This window comes from Cornus florida, unplaced genomic scaffold (assembly GCF_030987335.1).
Source record: "Cornus florida cultivar Cherokee Brave unplaced genomic scaffold, ASM3098733v1 CherokeeBrave_3.0.0_Hap2_Chr01, whole genome shotgun sequence".
In the NCBI taxonomy this organism is placed as follows: Eukaryota; Viridiplantae; Streptophyta; class Magnoliopsida; order Cornales; family Cornaceae; genus Cornus; species Cornus florida.
The window spans coordinates 52,066,356-52,088,264 of record NW_026775571.1 but is presented as its reverse complement, the minus strand read 5'-3'; the positions used below and the strand labels follow the sequence as shown (position 1 = coordinate 52,088,264).

The following is a 21,909-nucleotide window of genomic DNA, read 5'->3' as shown; positions in this document are numbered from 1 at the left end:
TTAATCCTACGATCTCATACCATAACCTCAAAGTGGATCCCTCATTTAAACCAGTCAAACAAAAACATAGAAGTTTCGCTCCTGAAAGAAATCGAATCATTGTCGAAGAAGTAAACAAGTTCCTTCAAGCGGGATTCATCAGAGAAGTGCATTACCCCTAGTGGCTCTCGAACGTGGTGGTGGTCCAAAAGAAGAATGGAAAGTGAAGAGTTTGTATAAATTTCACCAATTTCAACATGGCTTGCCCCAAAGATAGTTTTCCACTACCGAAGATAGATCAAATGGTAGACGCTAACACAGGCTATGAGTGACTCACTTTCATCGACGCATACTCCGGATACAACTAGATTCCTATGAATCTGGAGGATGAGAAAAAAACGTCCTTCATCATAGAGAAGGGAACCTATTGTTACAAAGTGATGCCCTTCGGGCTTAAGAATGCCGGGGCTACTTACCAGCGCCTCATCAATAAGATCTTCGATGAGATGCTGGGGAAGACAGTGAAAACTTATATCGACAACATGATTATCAAAAGTGAGAAGAAGGGAGATCACCCCAGGCACCTCCAAGAGGTATTCGAGACTCTAAAAAAATATAATATGAGATTGAACCCCTCTAAATATTCCATTGCAGTATCTTCGGGACAATTCCTTGGTCATATTGTCAACAAAAGAGGGATATAAGTAAGCCCGGCTCAGGCCCAGGCCTTAATACAAAATCAGGAGCCAAAAACCCGCAGAGAAGTGCAAATCCTAACCGACAAGATAGCAGCTTTCAACCGCTTCATATCCCAGTTGTCCGATATATATAAGTCATTCTTTGATGCCATCGATGCCATACGATCCAAGAACAGAGACATATGGGGACCTTAGTAGCAAGAGGCTCTCACTAGACTGAAGTATAACATGACTAAACCCCCAATTTTGTCTACCCCAAGACCTAATGAAACCCTCACCATGTATTTAGCAATTTCCAGCATAGCCACAAGTACAGTTCTGATCCGAGAGGAATGTGGGAATCAGCATCCAGTCTTCTACACAAGCAAGACAATGACAGATGCGAAAACAAGGTACAGTAAAACAAAGAAGATCAAACTAGCCCTAATGTATGTGCAGAAAAAGCTTCGGCACTACTTCGAGTCTCATCACATTGTAGTCCTCACGAATTATCCTATACGAGCAATCCTATCCAAGCCAGATATGTCAAGAAAAATCACCAAATGGGCAATTGAACTTAGCTCTTTCGATATTGCCTACAAACCAAAGGCGTCACACAAAAGACAGGCCATGGCTGATTTCATCCTTGAATATGAAGATAAGCCCAAAGAACTAGAACCTTCAGAACCACAATGGGAGCTTCATGTAGATGGTTCCTCAAACCTAACCAGCGCAAGAGCAGGGATCATCATCACAACTCCTGAAGGAACTAAGCTACAACAGTCAATCCGTTTGGATTTTCCTGCCACCAACAATGAGGCCGAATGTGAGGCCTTGCTAGTTGGACTTTGGTTGGAAAGCCAACTTCAGGTAAAGTGTTTAAAGTTTTTAGTGACTCACAACTCATTGTGAATCAAGTGACAAGAAAGTATCAACCAAAAGAAGAAATAATGAAGGCATACAAGGAGACCGTAGAAGGTGTTACGCGTGGGTTCGATCAAATCGAATTCCACCAAGTACCAAGAGAGGAAAATTCCAAAGCAAACAAACTGGCTACGACAGCTTTATCTTCGGTTAAAGATTTGATCCAGATCGTACCTATCGACACCTTGGGAGAAGCTAGCTTGAATCCCCAGCTGCAGGTAATGGTGGTCCCAGAAGCTCTGAGGGAGCCATGCTGGATGGATCCACTGGAGAACTATCTCAGAGATGGAATCCTTCCGAATCAAACGGATGACGCCAGAAAAGTGAGCTTTGCAACAGTCAAATATTCCATCACTAATAACCGTCTATACTGAAAGTCATTCCCAGGCCCATACTTAAAGTGTTTGACCCTCATGAAGGCCCTCGAGGTGATGAAGCAAATACATGATGGAGACTGAGGCAACCACTCCGGCAGTAGGTCCCTCACCCATAAGATTTTAACTCAAGGCTACTTCTGGCCGTACCTAACCAGAAACACCGAGGAATATACCAGAAGGTGCGACAAGTGCCAACACTATGGCCCAATAAAGCACCAACCGGCCAAAGATTTACATGCGATGGCAAATCTATGACCATTCGCTCAATGGGGAATAGATGTGGTGAGTCTTTTACCCAAAACTTTGGAGTAAAAGGAGTACGTACTACTAGCCACAGATTACTTCACAAAATGGGTAGAGGCTAAGGCTTACTCAAGTATGACTCACGACCAAGTGAAAAGCTTCTTGTGGAATAATATAATCTACCAGTTCATATTACCGAAGGTTATTATAATGGACAACAAAAAAAACCTGGACAACAGTAGCACAAGGAAGTTCTTTGAAAAGTACGGGATCAGGTAAAATTAGCCGCGGTAAGTCACCCACAAGGGAATGAGCAGGCTAAGATAACTAACTGAACCATCTTTGACTGTCTGAAGAAAAAGCTAGAAAAGCTCAAGTCTAAGTGGTATGAGAATCTTCCCAATGTGCTATGGGCTTATCGAACCACTCCACGAAGGCCAACAGGGGAGAGTCCCTTTACAATGGCTTATGGTTCAGAGGCTGTAATCCCAACAGAATCGGAAGTACCAATGCTTCAAACACACCTGTTACTCGAAGGGGACAATGATCAGTAACTGGAACATAACCTCAACCTCTTATAAGAAAAAAGGGATGCTGCAGCAACAAGGCTCGCCTCATATCAGCAGCAACTACGAAATAGTTACAATAAGCAAGTCAAGCCCAAAAGTTTTACAATGGAAGATTGGGTGCTGAAGCAAGAAACAGCACATGTGAAGAAGTTACAGCCCAACTAGACTGGACTCTATAGGGTTACCAAGGCAGTGGGAAGAGGAGCCTACAGGATAGCTGAAGCCAATGGCCAAGTGATTGCAAGACCATGGAATGCAATACACCTCAAAAGGTACTATCATTGAAATATTAAGTTAATTTATCTCTATTTTTCTTTAAGAAAATAAGGTCAATTATGGCCCTCCGAAAAAAAAATTTCATTATTAGTCTTCTACATCTTTTTGCATCATCTTTATAATATATGATGTAATGATCCTCCAAAAGATGGAAAGTGTCAGATACACGAATGGATCAAGGATCCCGTGTATCCGAAGGTCTCCATTGCGTTAGAAAAAACATTCCCCTAAGTAAGTAAATTAACATCCACACGTCTTTTTTCTCAATGTGGGATATAATTTATTTCAGAACACTGGCCACACAGAAAAGACAAACCATTTTTCAAAAAAAAGATGGATATTTTTCTTTCGTTAATGGGGGCAAGACCAGCACCCTAAAAGATATTAAGAAAAGAAAATATTCTCTCTTTTTCTCTTTTTTTCTATCTTTTTCTGACACAAACAACAATATATATGTTGTCCCACATCGATAAACAACAATATATATGTTGTCCCACATCGATAAAGTACAACCTTAAAAACTCCTTCAGATAAGGAAACACTCAAAAATATAAGCATATTGCAAAGAGGGCCCATTGGTAACAAAGGCGGCCCACAAGCTATATCCAAGCCCTGTCACCAAAGGACACTCTTTGCAATAATCCCCCCATTTTTTACAAACAAAAAGGCCCAAAGTACTTGACCCAATACTTTAACTCGACTCTATTTTGTCCCACATCGAACGAAAATAAGAAAAAAAATATGGTTAATATAACCATAAATCACCACAGGTAAACGCCACAAAAAGAGTCTCTGTGGAATATAGGCTCCCAATCAAATGAATGAGGGACTACCCAGTCACAGTCAGTCTTTTTCATGGCCTTCTCTCATTTTTAAATCTTCGGACCTCAAGAGTCCGAAGGTATACTAAATTCCTCTAAGGCATATACAACTGCTGAGGAACCTAACGCTTCAGACCTCAAAAGTCCGAAGGTATATTTAAATTCCTCTAAGGCATACACAACTGCCGTGGAACCTAACGCTTCGGACCTTAAGAGTTCGAAGGTATTAATAAATTCCTCTAAGGCATAAACAACTACAGAGGAACCTAATGCTTCACATCTCAAGAGTCCGAAGGTATACATAATTCCTCCAAGGTACAAAAAAGTGCCGAGGAACCTAACACTTCTGACCTCAAGAGTCCGAAAATATACATAAATTCCTCCAAGGTACAAAAGAGTGCCGAGGAACAATAATCCTCGGACCTTAAGAGTCCGAAGGCCTGCAATTTTATAAAAATAAGCCTAAGCCCAGTTGGTGGCAAATACTCCTCATGGATATCCTACTCTAAAGCCCAAAGTATTGGCCCAACAGTGCTAGGTCCATCAAATAATTTGTCCGACATTGAAAAATAAATAGGAAAAGCGAATGATTTATATAATCACACCCCATAATTGATCAACACCAGGAAATGTGCTCCCTGATAAACAGATCTTCAAGTGGCGTAACAATTATCCAATTCGTGATCTACATATCAGGGGAAACTCTTTGTTGAACCATATTTTTTTAAATATCTTTGGATCACAAAGGGTCTGAAGGCCTCAAAGAGGCAAAATTTACTCTAAGGCACGAAAAAGTGCCAAGGAACAATAAACATCGGGAGGACCACAAAGGAGACAAAGGCCTCAAAGGCAAAATAAAATTTCCTCTTAGATACAACAAAGTGCCGAGGAACAATAAATATCTGCGGGACCACAAAGGAGCCGAAGGCCTCAAAGGCAAAATTTCCTCTAAGACACAAAAGAATGCCGAGGAACAACAAGTATCTTCGGACCACAAAGAGTCCGAAGACATCAAAGGAGAACAAATTTCCTCTAAGGCATAGCAAAATGCCAAAGCTCAAACTCTCGGACCCAAAAGAGTTCGAAAGATCCAAAAAGCATAGAAATTCTCCAAAGACATGAGAAAATGCAGAGAATAAAGAACAAGGTTGTATTACATTGGTTCAAAATAAATATTGTTCAAAACAAAGATCTAATTATTCAAAAAATTGTTACACCACCAAATGGGTTAAAATCTATTTCCTCTTGGGATTAAAAGGAGCAAGAGCAAAAGCATCCACCACATTCTGGCCTGAAGCCTTAGCCGGAGCAGCTAAAGAACTTGAAGTTGGAAGATCCACTTGGTGACTCTTCACCATCTCAGCAAACAGTACCTCCACTTCTTGGGCCTTTGGACCCTCAGTATAAGTAAAAGGTACCTTCATATCCTTGTCAAAAGACTTTGAATCCTTCATCTTATCACCTGAGCCTTTGGAAAAGCCGAATCTGAAGGCATTAGCACTAGATAAGTGCACCAAAGAGGAATAACATTCCTGCATCTGCTTCCCAACTGTTATGCAAGTTGTGACTAATTCCCTCCAGTGTTGATTCTCGGCCTCCAACTTCCTCACCTTGGCATTAGAGGCTGTAAGCTGACCCTTATATACGTCTCTGGCATCATAAGCCATCTTAACATCCAGAAATGCATTGGAAAGTTTCTTTTCTGCAACAAAAAGGTCCTTCTCCATTTTTTGAATAAAGAGGGACTGGGCCTCGGCAGTTGAACACAAGGCTATGGTATGATACAGATTCTATAGATCAATCAAGATATGAATGAAAAGATAACAGCAATGCAAAATTAAGAAAGAATGAAGCAAAGAGGTGGGACAAACCTCCATAGCACGAACAGGGGCAGATGGAAGAAATTGTTCCAAGCACATGTTTCCTATCAACTCCTCATCCTTTGGGAGCCACATCCCTCGGGTAACAGCCAATGCTGCCAAAGGATCCGTCACCATAAAGTCACCTGAATAAAGAATCGATTTGTCGGCCCTTGAAAAAACTAGCCTCCAGGGTTCTCACTTGTCAACCAGAACATAAGCTTTAACCTCTTCTTCAGCTTCAACGTCACCATTCTTATTTTTTCCCTTATCAAGGTTAATGACCTTAGTCTTAGAGGTTAAAGAAGAATTTTTCTTAGCCTTCTTCTTCAAAGGGAGATCCTCAGCTTCTCTTTCATGTTCGTTGAACGAATAACATTTAAAGGCTCTTCAATCGTTTTTTTCTTGAGCGCTTCTGCTCTCTGTTTTTCCTCGTCAGTCAAAGGGAAAACATCAAAAGAAGGAAGGGACAAATCCATGAGATCGACTGCTGAAGCACCGGAGGAGATTTCCTTAAGATTGGATGAAGTAAGAAGATCCTCTGCAGATGGAGGATTCCGCCGCACCTTTTCTTCGAGGAAAAGAATTTGTTCCTATCCACCAAAGATGGAAACAATGCTGAAAAAATACTAAGAAACTCCTAAATATGACGAAAAAGTAATACCTGACATGGAAAGTAGCCGGAACACTTCGAATGAAAAGAAGAAAGACCCTCTATACCTAAGATCCCAAATTTTTTAGGGATAGGGAGTTTGGCAGTTTGGGGCACAGACCAATTCCCCTAAACAATGATCATCCTCTCTTTCCACTTCTTCTCAAAATTAGGAAGATGAGTACGTAATCTATGTTGTAGAGACGAAGTGAAGAAGTAGCAACCAAGCTCTGTTTGGTGCTTGGAAATGGTGTAGCTGAGTAGCAAATCAATGAGGTTCAGATCAATTCCCTCTAATCTTCGGTAGACAAGGAGAGTCGAGACTATTCTCAGAAAGTTAGGGTTTACATGGAGAGGAGTAATCCCTAACTTATTGAATACTAAATGGTAAAAGGGGTGAAGGGGAAAACGAATGGCATGAAGATGCCCAACGGACGAAAGTAATTCATTCTTGCCAACACCCTCACCGGAACTAAAATCAGCGTCGAAAGGATACCTGGCTATCTCTACACCCTCAGGAATCTCAAACTCCTCCATCACGGAGTCAACAAAAAACTTAATACGATGGATTGATAAAATCATCTTTTTCTCCTCTTGGGTAAAGATCTCCTCATATCCGGAAGTGGATTCATTTGCTTGATGCGAAGAATCATCCCCCCTTACATTCGAATCATCTAAAACACCTAGAGGGTTGGAAACTTTTAGGGGAGGGGTTCTAAGAAGAACAGGAGACGCTAAGGGAGTGGCCTCAGAATCTATATTCTCTACTTGATCGTGAGTAGGTGGAGTGTTCATATTATGAAATCAATAAAAGGGAAGTACAAACTAACCTGAGACGAAGATGAAGCTACAAAGCACAGTGGTGATAGGAATGAACTTTGAAGAGTTTTTTTCGTCAGAACACCAATAGCCAATGCAAAACCGCCTCTTACACTCCTTGCAACCGTGCAAATTCAATTCACTTCTAATTAGGAGCCATGGTTTAATTTAGGAGGGAATTAGGGGCAAAGTGTGGAGGGAAAATCCCCCCCACCAATAAAAATCAGCCACGTCATTAAATGAGTTACCATCCCTCTATTCCGATCCACTAGCTCTCCAAAGCCCAATTTTGATCAAGCCCAATAAAGTCATCACCAGCCCAAAAGTATAAATGTCAACTTCTCGGCCCGCCATAAGACCAATCCAATCCCCTCTCCGCCAAATACGCATTATGATCCAAATATAGTCCGGATTAATCAATCGCAACATAGCAAAAGATCCTATATAAAAAAAAACTCTGCATATGAAGAATTCTACATGGAAGGAATTACACAAGGAAAGAACTTTATATATAAGAAACTCTATATAGAATAAATTGTATATGGGAGAAACGTGGAGGACAAGCATGGCGAATCCTGCCATAACTCTACCTCAATTTGTATATAAATAGAGGTATAGACCTCCAATAAAGATCATCGAGTATTACAGACTTTTCTCTTAATTGTCTTTATTGAGTAAATTGTTCTTTTATTTGAGTGAGTTGCTTTTATTCTTTGGCTTTTTAAAGTTAACAAATTTTTGCACCTACACCCGGCCACTGCGAAAAACAACATAACCAAAACTCATCTCTCGATTCCTCATCAAACCCTAGCTCCAACAACGAAATCCCTAAATCAAAGAACGAATTAGCTGATCTTCCAAAGCCCTAACCGATGAGCAGAAGATTGGTGAACTCAACCTCCCGAAGTAAGAAGTGATTCGCCACCTCCGAGCTCGAACGCATCCTCGAGACCATCTCCTCCAGATTTAGATATACGTATATACATATAGAGATAAAGAAATAGGGAAAGAAAAGAGAAGATAAGGAGAGAGGGAAATTGGGTTCTCAGACCGACCATCTAGAGTTTGGTTTATATATATGTATGTGTGTGTGTATATATATATAGGAGACAGGGGAGAGAAATGAGTCAGGGGTATTTTTGTCCTTAAAAGGAGTAAATAAGGTTAAATTTTTAATTTTATTATTTAAATTGGTCAATTTAAAAGTGAAAGGGAATTCTAGTCATTTGATCATACGTGTGGAGGGTGTCTTTGTTAAACATAACAAACATGAGGGAGTGTCATTGTAAAAAAAATGGTGCTAATTTGTATTTACCTGTAATAAATTCAAACTTCAGGGTGCCAGTGTAAATTATCTTATTTTAAAACAATCACTAACTACGGAGTAATATTTTGCTATGTGCAAAACTTTTTAGCGTTAGAGGAAAAAATTGAAACAGAAAAGAGCCCACAACTCCATAAAACAGCCCCCAACTCCATACTCGATCGCAAATGATATTTGGGCTAAAATCTCAAAATAGATTGTTTGATTTATAGTTTTTTATTGGTCATCTTTACCAAATATATGAAAATTAAGGGTCTCACTTCCACATATTTTGCATACACGACCAATCAAAACTTATAGGTCAAACAAATCACTTTAAGTGGTCGAATCATTTTCTATCTATTAATTGTGAACATAAATCTAACTTCTCTTCTAATAACTTTTTAACACTAAAAACAAAAAAATTGAAAAAGCAAAAGCCCATAAACTCCGTAAAACAGCCCCAACTCCATAGCTCTTATCCGAAGATGGCACTCATACTCATGTTTAAGCTAGGACAGGTAGTTTCCGCTATTGCTGGAGAAGAAAGAATACTGGTGAGTTAGAACTGCCTTAGGGAGTTTCTCGCTCAGATTACTTGAGTCAAAATCTCAAAGTGAATTATTTGATCTTTATCAAATATAAGAAAGTGAAGGATCCCACTTACTTATATTTTGAATACATGACCAATCAAAACTTGTAGGTCAAACAAATCATTTTAAATAATCTGCCTAACAATCATTTTCCATCTATTAATTGCGAACATAAATAAACTACTCTTCTAAGCCATTCAATGGGTTATTTAAAAAATAAAAACAAAAAATTATAGGTAAATTACACAGACACCCCTTTTAGATTAGGTCATATTTCAGTTAAATGAAGATTTTAGTTTTAACTTTCACTTACACCCCAATTTACTTTTTGGCCTCTGACACATGCCAATTGACCCTTTTACCCTCAATTTTTTAATAAAAAATTTATGTAATTTCACCCATATATATATATATATATATATATATATATATATATATATATATTGTTTTGTATTTTGCTTTCTCCCTCCTCTTTGTTTTCTCTCTCATCTCCCTACAGATCAAAAAATATCATCAAAACTCTGTAATCAACAATCCAAATCCACACACCCAATCACTACCCCCACTATCAACACAACTAATTCAACCACCCAATCACCAATTCAGATCACTGCCAACAAACAAATAAACAAACAACTGATTGGGATTTTGGTAAAATTCAATCAAATATTCTACCCATCAAGTGTAATACCCCTATATTTTAAAAGAACTAATTATTGAAATTTATTTATTTTTATTTTTAATTAAAATGACTTGTTTGATTTAATTGGGTTTAATTACTTTTGTTTTGTTTTTTAAATGATTTGTTTTTTTTAATTGAGTACTTAGATTAATTATCTTATTTTAATTAAATTATATTTCGTGATTATATATGATGATTGTTTGTGTGTGTGCTTGATTATTGATCGAATTGTTGGTGTGTTGATTTAATTGGTATAGTGTGACTTAGTTGTAAATTCTTGTTTTGTTTATGTGTTTCGTGTAATTAGTTATTTTAATTTAAGTGTTTATTTAATTATTTTATTTATTTAAATCAATTGGATTAGGCTTAAGGGAAGTTGGACCAAAGGATGTGGGCTTGGATGAAGTCTTGTTGGGTTAATTATTAAAGGCCATTGGTTATGAGATTATTTAAATGATCATTTTTGTATAATTATAAATATATATATATATATATATATAATTATTATGGAAGGATATATATATATAATTAATTAATAATTATTATGGAATGATATATGGATATATATATAATTATTGATATATATATGTGTATATAATTTAATTAATTAAGGTTTAGCATGGAAGGAAATATACATATATATATTATATAATATGTGTATATATATTTTTTTATTTAAGTTTATTATTATTATTATTTTGGTAGTCATAATAGGAATAACATTTGGGTTTTAATGTGTATAAATATACACATAAGGCTTTAGGATTAAAAGGTTTTTACGTTAGAAAAATAAGAGAGAAAAAGAGAAGAAGAATGACTGATAAAGAGGAGGCCGGATCAGAGAAATAAGAAGCCGGATTTGGAAGAGACAGACGAGTTCTTCTCTACTTCTTCTCTTACGACTCATAAGCCTATCACCTTGATTATCAAAATTATAGTTTTATTTTATTTTGTTGATTAGAATAATTTATTAATTGGATTACATGAGCATGTTTATTCTTTGCAAAAATTATAGATTTAAACATGTGAATATATATATATGTGTGGTTATGTTAATTAAATTTTATTTTCTGTAATTTTTATAGTTTGCTTTAATTATGTTTAGCATGATTAATCATTATAAATAGATTAAAATCAACTATTATGCTTGATTTATGACCCAAGAGGTTATTTATGGTTTCTGGAATTTTTTGGTATTTTACTATATTTTTTAGGAATTTATTAAATTTATTTTTCCTATATTTGTTTGGATATATATATATATATATATATATATATATATATATATATACTGTTTATACACACACACACACATACACACTGGTGTTTGTGATTAGCGCATCACTATGGGATTGTGATATAGTGCGACGCAACGTATGGTATTACGGTGCGCGCATATCATGAAGGGCTGTGATGACTTGATGAAGGGGCAGAGGCTCTGATGCGGTGCAGCATAATATGATATGGTGTTCATGCAAATCTGGACCATTGAGGAGGGTAGATTGATTCAGTCCAGCGCATCCACGGGGATTCAATGCAACCAGCCAATGGGGACGCGCTGAGTCACCCAGAAAGACAGCCAGCAAGCGTGGCCACTCCCCAGTGCATGTGGGGGCACGTGGGAAAAGGTGTGGAAGTTCATGCTGGGTGTTTGGGAGAGTGTGAAGGCACGTGGGGGCACGTAAGGGAGGTTTTTGGAGTCCCGGAACGGTCCTGCGAAACCCGGTGATGTTCCAAAATTAATTTCAAGCCTGTTCGGGTTGAAAGCAACCACTAGAGGAGATATTCTTAGAGTTCTGAGAGCCATAGAGTGTTATACAATATTTAGTAGTATTTAATTTGCGTAAATATAATTAATTATTATATTGTTATGGAAGAGAGTATATATATATATATCAACTCATCTATGCCTACAATTCAACCATAACTTTAAACTTAACAATAAGCTAATTCATACATAGACATCTCATGCATATTATACGCATATCATTAATTTAATAACCAGCCTATCAAGGTATACCAAATAAGAATAATAATATTAATTATCTTAAATAATATATACATACATACATATATTATTTAATATATATATATATACACACCTTCCATAATAATCCTTGATTATTTAAAATCATATATACATATATATAATAATATATATGTGTATGTATATATATTTAAGATGATTAATATTATTATTCTTATTTAGTTTACCTTGATAGGCTGGTTGTTAAATTAATGATATGCGTATAATATGCATGAGATGTCTATGTATGAATTAACTTCTTGTTAAATTTAAAGTTAGTATATAGTTGAATTGTAGGCATGGATGAGTTGTCAAAGGCTTAAATATATTGCCTACATATTTGTATGAATAAAATACATACATAGGAAGCACGGATGAGTTGCTAATTTAAAAGTATAAATATCTATACTTGAGAATACATGGTTGAATTTCCAAGGCATAAATAAATAGATTTATAATGGCATGGTTGATTTGCCAAATCATAATTAAATTGTCATGTGTTAGATGATTAAAATTTCATCTAGGGTTATTGTATGTATCAGTTGGATTAGGATTAGATATACTTATATTAGAATAATCTAGTACTTACAAGTTAGTGTATTATTTTATATAAATTAATAAAATATATTGATGGAGACATGGATAATTTGTCAAAGCATAGATATTAGATATATGATTTAAATAATTAAAATCATTGTTGAGTTTTGGATTAAATGAATTATTCCTTTATTTATAATTTATTGTTTAAATGATTAAATAACTGTCTAGGATGAAATTAAGGTTAAAGGAGTTTCTTTTTTAAAGAAAAATAAATTGTGGATTGGTTTAGGAATGATTATTCTTTAATCATTGTTTAATAGTTTTGAAAATTTAATAAACCTAGTAATAGATGTGATTGTTGTATTATATATAATTGTTTATATATATGTGTATCATCCTATATTAAAGTTAAAACTTTATTAGGATTGGTTTTAGTTAAAGATGATCTGTTTATTGGTTTTCAAAGGCTTGGTAGAGAGAGCTTGATCGTGGTTTTAACACACTTTATTTTTATCTTTCAGGTTATAGAGATTTGAGTCTCAAGGTTGAGGATCCGCAACTTGAGGGACTTATCTACTCTTTCTTCCTATTTCAAAGTAGGATATTTATCCATTATTAGATGATAGACTTATTTTATAGTTAATTGGATTATTGGATGATGTTTTTAGGGGTTCTTGAATTACGGGATTCTCGAATTGTAATTTTGGAGAAGTATTAATGAAAGTATTATTTAATTGATTTTCCTTCAGCGAGTTACTTATTCATTTTATCTCTTTTTGTAATCTATCCTTGTTTGAAATACTTTAATTGTTTCTATATCCCCTTGGTTGTGTGCGTGGACTTGATCAACCCGTGTTCTGAAATTAGGGGGTATCACATCAAACCCGCCTCCGACGATTAGGGTGATTGATTTGTGACTTTGTGGACGCGACTGCGATGATCAGCGATGAAATGGCAGTCGGTGCTAACGAGCATGGCTGTGTTCGGCATTGGGCGGACACAAAAGGTGTCACTACAAAGAACAGAAGCTTGAAGAAGAGTGGCTATTCTATGCCCTATCCCGGAGAGTACATCGAGCTTTATGCTCGACTATGGTTGCTGGTTTGTGGATCCAGCGATTTAAGTGGTGGTGATGATGGTAAAGTGGCTATGGAGGACGACAAGATTGGAACGTCGTGAATACGCTTGAATAATTTGTTCACGTGGGTTCTTCCCTCTTTTCCGAGGCCATCATCGTCGGTGATTCGCAGCCGCCGTTCCAAGCTAACCCGGCCATCGCTACCTCTAATCCACAACCCAAAACGATTTAGCCGACCCTAAATTTCGCAGCCGCCATTCCGAGCTCGCCCGACCACCGCCATATCCAATCCACAACCCAAAATCGATCTGGCCGACCTCTGTTTTGTATGTGTGTGTGTGTGTGTGTGTGTGTATAGATAGATATATATGTGTGTGTGTGTGTGTGTATATATATGTGTGTGTGTATGGATGAGATTGATGTGTGTGTGTGTGTGTGTGTATATAGATAGAGATATATATGTGTGTGTATATATATATGGATGAGATTGATGGGTTGGGTTGAGGGGTGAATTGGATGATGGTTTGAGGAGGAGGAAGAAGAAGAAAGGTGTATGTTGGGGGTAGTTTGGTCACAAAAATAGTCAACAACACGTCAAAGGGTAGCATAGTCATTTAACATCTCAAAAGTACTATGATCCCACCAAAAATTGACATTTGGGGTGTAAATGAAATGTTAAACCACTAATTCAAATATAAGTGAAATTTAAAATCAAAATGTTAATCTAGCTGAAAAATGTCCTACCCTTAAGGAGTATGAGTGTAATTTACTCAAAATTTATAGCGCAACAATAACTAAAATAACTTGTGCAGTTGGCCAAACCATAATAAAATATGGCGAAATTGTAATATCTAGCTATTTTTATCAAATATAGAGCCACTTAAAAAAGAATTGATGTTAGAGATTGTATGGTACCAGTGAGGCCAGCACCCTCTATCGCTAATACCTCCAAACTCTGAAGTTTACCCATTTCTTTAGGAATTTCACCTGTAAATAAAATTTCCATCAATGTGTACCCTTTTATTTGAAAGGGAAAAAATCACTAATATCAATAAATTTATAGGTTCCCTGGGAATCACAAAGAAAAAACATTACATTCATAACTAGCACAACACATGCACACACTACCACCAAGGGCTATAGTTAGATTGATATCTCTTTTACTTTTCAAAGTAGAGGTGAGGTTTTCTTATAATTCTTTTTTGTTTTTCTTTATCATGGCAAATAACACATGCACACATTTACCCTTGAACTCTAAACCTTTCACGTTGGAAGATGAGGAACTACCACCCAACTACAATTTCAGAAGTAGATGTGAAATGTTTGAAGCATTAGCCTTCTACTTCCATTGTCAATTTAGGCTTAAATTGGTGTGAAGCAAGTTGAGAATGCTTTCTACTTTCATTTCACTTTTATTAAAGATCCATTCCACAACCCCAAAGCTTTGAGTCACTATGGACATGAGATGCAGTTAAATTTATGATCTGACGATCAGATCTTCCTGAAATGACAATTTTACCCTTGTCCTAGTCAAAATGGATTTGGGGCATGAATTAGACCTGTGGCTAAGTCTATTCCTTAGTTGGCCAATTCCAAAAGGATGGTGCAGTCAGAATTCTTATCGGATAATCAGATTTTCTGTTGTGTAAAATTATGATTTTGTAATTACTCAGTTTTGCTATCTTATGGGGAAAGAACTTGTGCCTATGACGGAAGTTTTTAGACCTTCTTTGTGCAATGGTGAGGTTAGATTTTCAAACTGACGTTTGGATTAAAAGAAGTGTTAAATGACCATTTTATTCCTATGGTGGGATTAGGCCATTTTGAGAGAAAGGATATGTCCAACTATGCATCTCCAAGGCAATATACGCTTCTTTACTTATGAGTGAAAGGAGTGGAAGAAGAGCTACAAGGTGCTACTCAAGATAGCCCCGCCTGAGGTTGACCTTGAGGATGCACCTCCAGTTGTACATCCAGTTCCACCACCAACCTTAGCTGCACAGCATCAGCCACAGGTTGAGCATTAGCCACAGCTGCCTGCACAGGATGAGCCTACCATTTCAGATCCTCAGGCTCCATTTGTCATGATGCAGGCTCACTACCAGTCTCTTCAAGATGACAATGCCAGCATTCAGGCAGGTGTGCAGGAGAATGTTGTTGCCTTAGGTTCAGAGATGCGGGCGATGATGTCTGACTTCCTTCGCCAGTTCCAGGGTTCTCATCCATCATCCTCTGCACTATGGCCATGATCTCCATCTCTCTCTCTCTCTCTCTCTCTCTCTCTATATATATATATATATATATATGTAACTGATACATTTATTCTTTTATTGGCCAGTCTGTTAGCCTTACATTTGGTTTGTACCTTTGGATATTTTATATTCTGTTATCATCTGGATATTTTGCAGTGTGTATATATATATATATATTTGATGACAATTACAAGTACATTGCTGTTTTGGCCCATTTGAGAGGATTTTTCCTCTCTTGCCTCACTTTGATATCCAGGGATATTTCTATCTCTCTCTTTCCCTTACTTCACTTGACTGCACTTTGCACAATCCCATGCCTTATACCATTTATGATCTTGATGATGTTTGTGCCGGTGTGCTCTTTTCAGGACCACTTTTTGAGTACAAGTTTGGGGGTAATTCTATCACCTTTCTGGATCATCACATCCTGTTTCTTCATGGCCAATGCTTCACTGATATACTTTCTCCATCTTTTCCATTGTTCTCATTGCACATTGAGGACAAGGTGCAGTTCAAGTTTGGGGGTAAGGTTGCTTCATTGCATTCATAAATAATGAGATTTGAGATTCTTTGGACCATGATTTTGATCTTTTGAAGCATAGATATTTCCTCGAAATGGCGAGTTTTAGGAGTCTAATATTTCTTGCATGCTTTATGATGCCAATTAGGGGTGAATTCTAAATTTTCAATATCATGCTAGCTTTTGTACTCCACGTCATCTTATTTGTTAAAAATGCTTTGGATATTGATTCTAGAATGCTACATTTGCAAAGGCGCACACTAGAATTCAAATTGTGGGGTACGTGCTTAGATGATTATTGTTTTGGTTATATCACATTTGAGCTAGTAGACTTTGAAGAGTCATCATTCTTAACAAAATGACCTTGCATGCTAAATAACAACCCCTTTTTCACCGAGTAACCGAGATTCTTGCCTCATTAAGCATTGAATTCTCGCGTCAAAAAGTGAAAAGTTGGGAAATGAGAAGTGAGAATTGTTTTGATTTGCAGCCTAGTTAGCTTGAGCTTTTAAGTCCGAAGGGGTGTCTTAACACCTAATGCCCTAAAGTCATCCAGTTTGGAAGTTATTGACCCAACGTTCATTACACAAGTCTTCTAGAGAGCTTAAGAGATCTTAACACCTAATTCCTCAGTAGGATCAACTATCTCTCCCTCCTGGCCTCCTTAAATTGGTGTGTTCTTGAATCAATACCATAATGCTGGTTCTAATGATTTAATTAAGTGGAAGCATGGCCTCTTTTCATTCAAGGTAGTATAGAATGTGTGTAGAGAACATAGTGGTAAAGTCATTTGGTGAATCATACTCTAGAATAATTGCAGACCAAGAGTTTCTCTGCAATCTGTCCTCATCCTGCAGAATTCTTTTCCTTCATTTTTCAACCTTAGGAAGAGAGGTTCATTGGTCCAGCTTTGTGCCACAATTGCTTCTCTGGTGCAAACTCTAGAGATCATCTGTTTTGGTGTTGTGTTTATGCTGCCCAGGTTTGGAAGTGGTTTATTCAACTCTACAAGTGGGAGGATTTGAAGAACTTATTACACTTCTCTGATGTATTGGATTAGTTCAGATCCCTAAAACAAAGGGTAATTCTTTAAAATGTAAATTGATGAGATGATTATTTACCTTTGTTCTCTGATGGATTTCGAACAAGATGAATAGAAGGGTTCATGTTGGCTCGACTTACACTCCTCAGCAACTGACAATAGATGATTGTTTTGAAGGACTATCATCTGCTAGTATATCCATTCAGGATCTTCAACTTATTATGTTTTGAAGGTCTATTGAGGGGAACGAGAGGAATATAAGGCTTCATGGTGGCTCGACTCACACTCCTCGGCAACTAACAATAGATGATTGTTTTGAAGGACTATCATTTACTACTATATTCATATAGGATCTTAAACTTATGTTTTGAAGGTCTATTGAAGGGCTCTATGTTTTTGCCAAATTTTGTTAATGGTAGTCTGTTTTGGATTCATGATGCAGATATTTTTGTGTTTTCCATTGGCTTTCTTTTTCCTTTTTAGTTTGGAGCATACCCTGAACTACTACTCCTCTAGTGATCTTTCCCTTTTTTATTACTTTTCCTGTTGTACTTTGTTGTTTTTTGTGTATCAATAAAATTAAACCATTCAAGAAAAAAAAAAAAAAAAAAAACAATGAATTTATCAAATAGGCCAAGAGTTGGCAAGGTCCATTGGAGGCAAGACAAGGATAGGCCCATCTATATCTCATTTCTACCCTAACTTAGAGAGTAAGCCAAAAATGACATTATGATTGGATAAAGAGAGCTCGGGATGGCAATGGGACAGGTATGACACGGATTTGCCTAAACCAGTCCCGGCCCCATTTAATTGGTGGGAATCCCATACCAACCCCATATCAGGAGGGGGATGATTTCTCAAATTGCATAACCGTCCCGTTAGAAGATAAATGAACAATGTCCGCCAAGTCTTGTTTTGGCAATTTTTTATTGTAGGCCTAAGCCCATTCATTGTTTGGATAATAGTATAAATAGAACCCAATAAATATATATATATATGTAGGTGTCACTTATTAAAAGCTGATGTGGCATGTTGACAAGTCAATACAACCCTAGCCAAATCCTCCGTGGTAATTTGAAAAGTCAAAAGCCTCGAAAGGTCAAATCTCAAACACTCTAAGCCCTGTCATCGCTCCAGGCCCTCAAGCCTCGAAAGGTCAAATCTCGAGCACTCTAAGCCCTGGCATTACTCCAGGCCCTCAAGCCTCGAAAGATCAAATCTCGAGCACTCTAAGCCCTAGCATCGCTCCAGGCCCTCAAGTCTCGAAAGATCAAATCTCGAGCACCCTAAGCCCTGGCATCGCTCTAAGCCCTCAAACCTCGAAAGATCAAATCTCGAGTACCCTAAGCCCTAGCATTGCTCTAGGCCCATCAAGTCTCGAAAGATCAAATCTCGAGTACTCTAAGCCCTGGCATTGCTCTAGGCCCATTAAGCCTCGAAAGATCAAATTTCGAGCACTCTAAAGCCTTGGCACCGCTCTAAGCCCACCAAGCCTCGAAAGATCAAACTTTGAGCATACAAAGCCCGGGGATTGCTCCAGACCCAATAAGTCTCGAGAAGCTGATCCTCGAGCATCCCAAGCCCTGGCACCACACCAGGCCCATCAAGCCTTGAGAAACCAACTCTCGAATACCTCAAACCCGGTGTTACGCCAGATAATACTGCTTTAAAAGGCTGGAGCTCCTTAGCACGAGATGAATGTAGGATCTTCGTGTTATAGGAATCCATATTTGGGAAACATAGAAGGATCTTGGATTGGTGGATGAGAAGTCAAGAGGTCCCTTCACTCTCGGCAAGGCCCAATTAACAAGATGATGGGATTATATTTATTGTGACAGCAAACCTTAAAATCACAATTAATGCTATGTCAGGCTTGACCAACCGACGGCCAATCAACATTTAATGCCCCTGATTAAGGGAGAAGTGACATGGCAACATGGGACAAGGCTTGAGGAAGGATTAGACCCTTCAGACTCCTAAATCTCCAGGATTACTCACGTAATCCAGATTAGGGGTAATGCATGCGAGGGACCATGCATGGAAGGAACTATTGGATAATAACCAATGGAATCCAGATCTATAAATGGCACTATCCTATGAAGAAAGAACTAACCCTGAAAGAAGAAAAGCTGTCATGAAATATTGTATACTCGCCCTACCACTATCTTTATCTTGATAGTTGGTCTTCTTCTCCTCCTTCGACACTGAGCATCTCCTCTGTTTTCCTTCGTATTTGTATTCCTGATATCTTTATTTTATTTTATTGTTATTTTATATATATATATAAATATATATATGTTTGGAAGCCTATTGAAAAGCAACCAAAAAAATATTAATAGTGAAAAGTAGTAAAGCCGACTCATTGAGAGTTTCTTAGGTTAGGTTAGGTTAGGTTAGTTTAGAAAGAAATTAATATATACTACTCGTGTGTGTATGTAATCCGCGATGGGTTCATTCTTTTCCTAATATATCCTAGGAAACAAGAATAATTTCCATACCCATCCCCATACAGAAGCCAGCGGCAAAATTGCCATCCCTATCCTTTCCTCTATATAAAAGGAGTGGAGTGGCCAACTAGGATTTACACAACTAACACACAATTAACACAGTTGTTCTCTCCTTAACCCTAATTCAAAGATGATCTAAAGCCCATTCTTCTTTTGCTTGTGAATTCTATCATAGAAGTGAAGATTTACGGGTGATTATAAGCCAAACAAATGAGATGAAGTTAGAATCAAAAGAAATGGAAAATTTCTGGTTCGAATTTTTCAGAGCAGTGCTACTGTTTTTATAATAACTTTTTCGTAACTAATTGGATGGAACTGAAATTAGCGTCAAAAGAAAGCTGACTCGAAGAGCTTCCATTTGATATATTATTTGCCCTATTTGGGGATCCAAAAACTGGTCAGAACTCTGTTTAAAGCTGCTGCACCTGGGTGCAAAAAATCAGTTGCGGGAATTGAAGTTTTTGCTCAAGGAGTTTCAAAGAGAGTGAAGATTTGCCTCCTCATAGGCCATATACAGGTTTTTTTCCTCTTTGGTAAACATATAATCATGATTGACTTATTAAAACCAGTTGACCGGAACATAGCCAATATTGTAATGGATTCTAAGGTTTTCGAACCTTCTGAACACAATGGCGATGTCCCTTTGACGAAAATTTTTATCGATCTTCCACCGTGCCATGAAAACTTTTGTTTCCCTACACTGAGGACTGGAAGTATCAAGGTACAATCCTTACATGATCTTTGCTAATTCGTAATTTACCAACTCAAACAACCATAATTTTCAAGAAGTCAGCTAATTTTGCAACCCTACATCTGTAATACAAAATTTTTGCATAGAGGCACATAGAGTGAATCAAATGAAAAACCAAGGTAGTATCATACCTTTCAAGTTGTTACCGCCGAGATATAACTCCTTAAGCGTTGTTGAGTTCCAAATCTGTCTAGGAATTTGACCACTGAAGTCATTATACGACAGCGACAAAAAGAGAAGCTCTAAGCATCTATATAAATTTGAATGGATTTGGCCATAAAAGTCATTGAAGGATAAATAAACTTCTTGGAGTTTTGGAAGACGATAGCACAAATCCACGGGAAGCATACCAGATAGGCGATTATTCGTAAAAGAAATTATTTGTAAAGAAGAAATGTTGAAGATGGTGGGTGGAATAGAACCCATAAGCTGGTTTTGTCCCATGCTTAATAACTTTAGGTCATGAAGACTACCAATCTCTGGTGGAATTTTTCCTTGAAGAAAATTGAACCTTAAAGTCAAGGTCTCTAGCTTTGAGATGTTAGAGAGGGAAGATGGGATAGTACCAACAAAACTGTTGTTAGAAAGAAGCAAGGTTTGAAGGTTAGATAAGCCACCCAACCATGGTGGAACATCTCCACTAAAGTTGTTAACTTCAAAATTCAAGAATTTCAATCGACGCAGATGAACCAACTCGTTAGGCAGATGACCACTGAAACTGTTATTACTAAGGTCAAGGGAAGCGAGAAACGAGAGGTTACCCATGTGTGGAGGAATGGTGCCATGAAGAACCATGTTAGAAATATCCAAGGCAGTGACTCTTAGGTGGCGAGTGCCACAAGTAACACCTACCCAGTTACAAATGGAGGTAGTTGTGGACCAATTATTAGCCAAGATGACATTAGGATCAAAAGTGATATGGGATTTCAAGGCTAGAAGAGCATATTGATCACGGGTGATGTTGGTTGGAGTACTCGTAGCTGAGCAAGCCATAAGAAACTGCACCATCAACACTGCAACTGTTGAAAAGAGGTTGGAAGTTTTCTCCATAACTGCAATATGGACTCCGTTTGACAAACAAGGATGGGGGAGGAGACGTATTAACAATGAAATCGTAGCTGGAGAATACAAAGGAACCTTTTTTGTTTTTGTTTTTTTCTTCCTGACAAATGATAATGAGAGAACTTGAACACTGACAAATTAGAATGGTTTTCCACTAGGTTCCGTTTGAGCGGAAAATGAAAATATTATGTGTTTTTTTAGTTGTCCTAAAATATTTATGAAAAAAATATATATTAAAATTTAATAAAAATAATTTATTTATCAATTTTTGACATGTTATTTTATACATTCTACTCGATGGATTTGATCTCAATCTCAATCTCATCCTAAAAAAAAATATTAAAATTTAACAAAAAT

General features: G+C 37.3%; 1 protein-coding gene across 1 annotated transcript in view; it reads right to left on the bottom strand.

The window, feature by feature from the left end:
- LOC132296812 (probable LRR receptor-like serine/threonine-protein kinase At3g47570) overlaps positions 1 to 21,826 on the bottom strand; it is a 31,660-nt gene extending 9,834 nt beyond the window's left edge. Inside the window, exons 1-2 of the mRNA XM_059794872.1 lie at positions 20,622 to 21,826; positions 14,334 to 14,405 (exon numbers count right to left, since the gene is read on the bottom strand). Of these exons, the coding sequence (XP_059650855.1) occupies positions 14,334 to 14,405; positions 20,622 to 21,540 (991 nt within the window). The 5' untranslated portion in view covers positions 21,541 to 21,826. The remainder of the gene's footprint in view (positions 1 to 14,333; positions 14,406 to 20,621) is intronic.
- Positions 21,827 to 21,909: the final 83 nt, after the last annotated feature.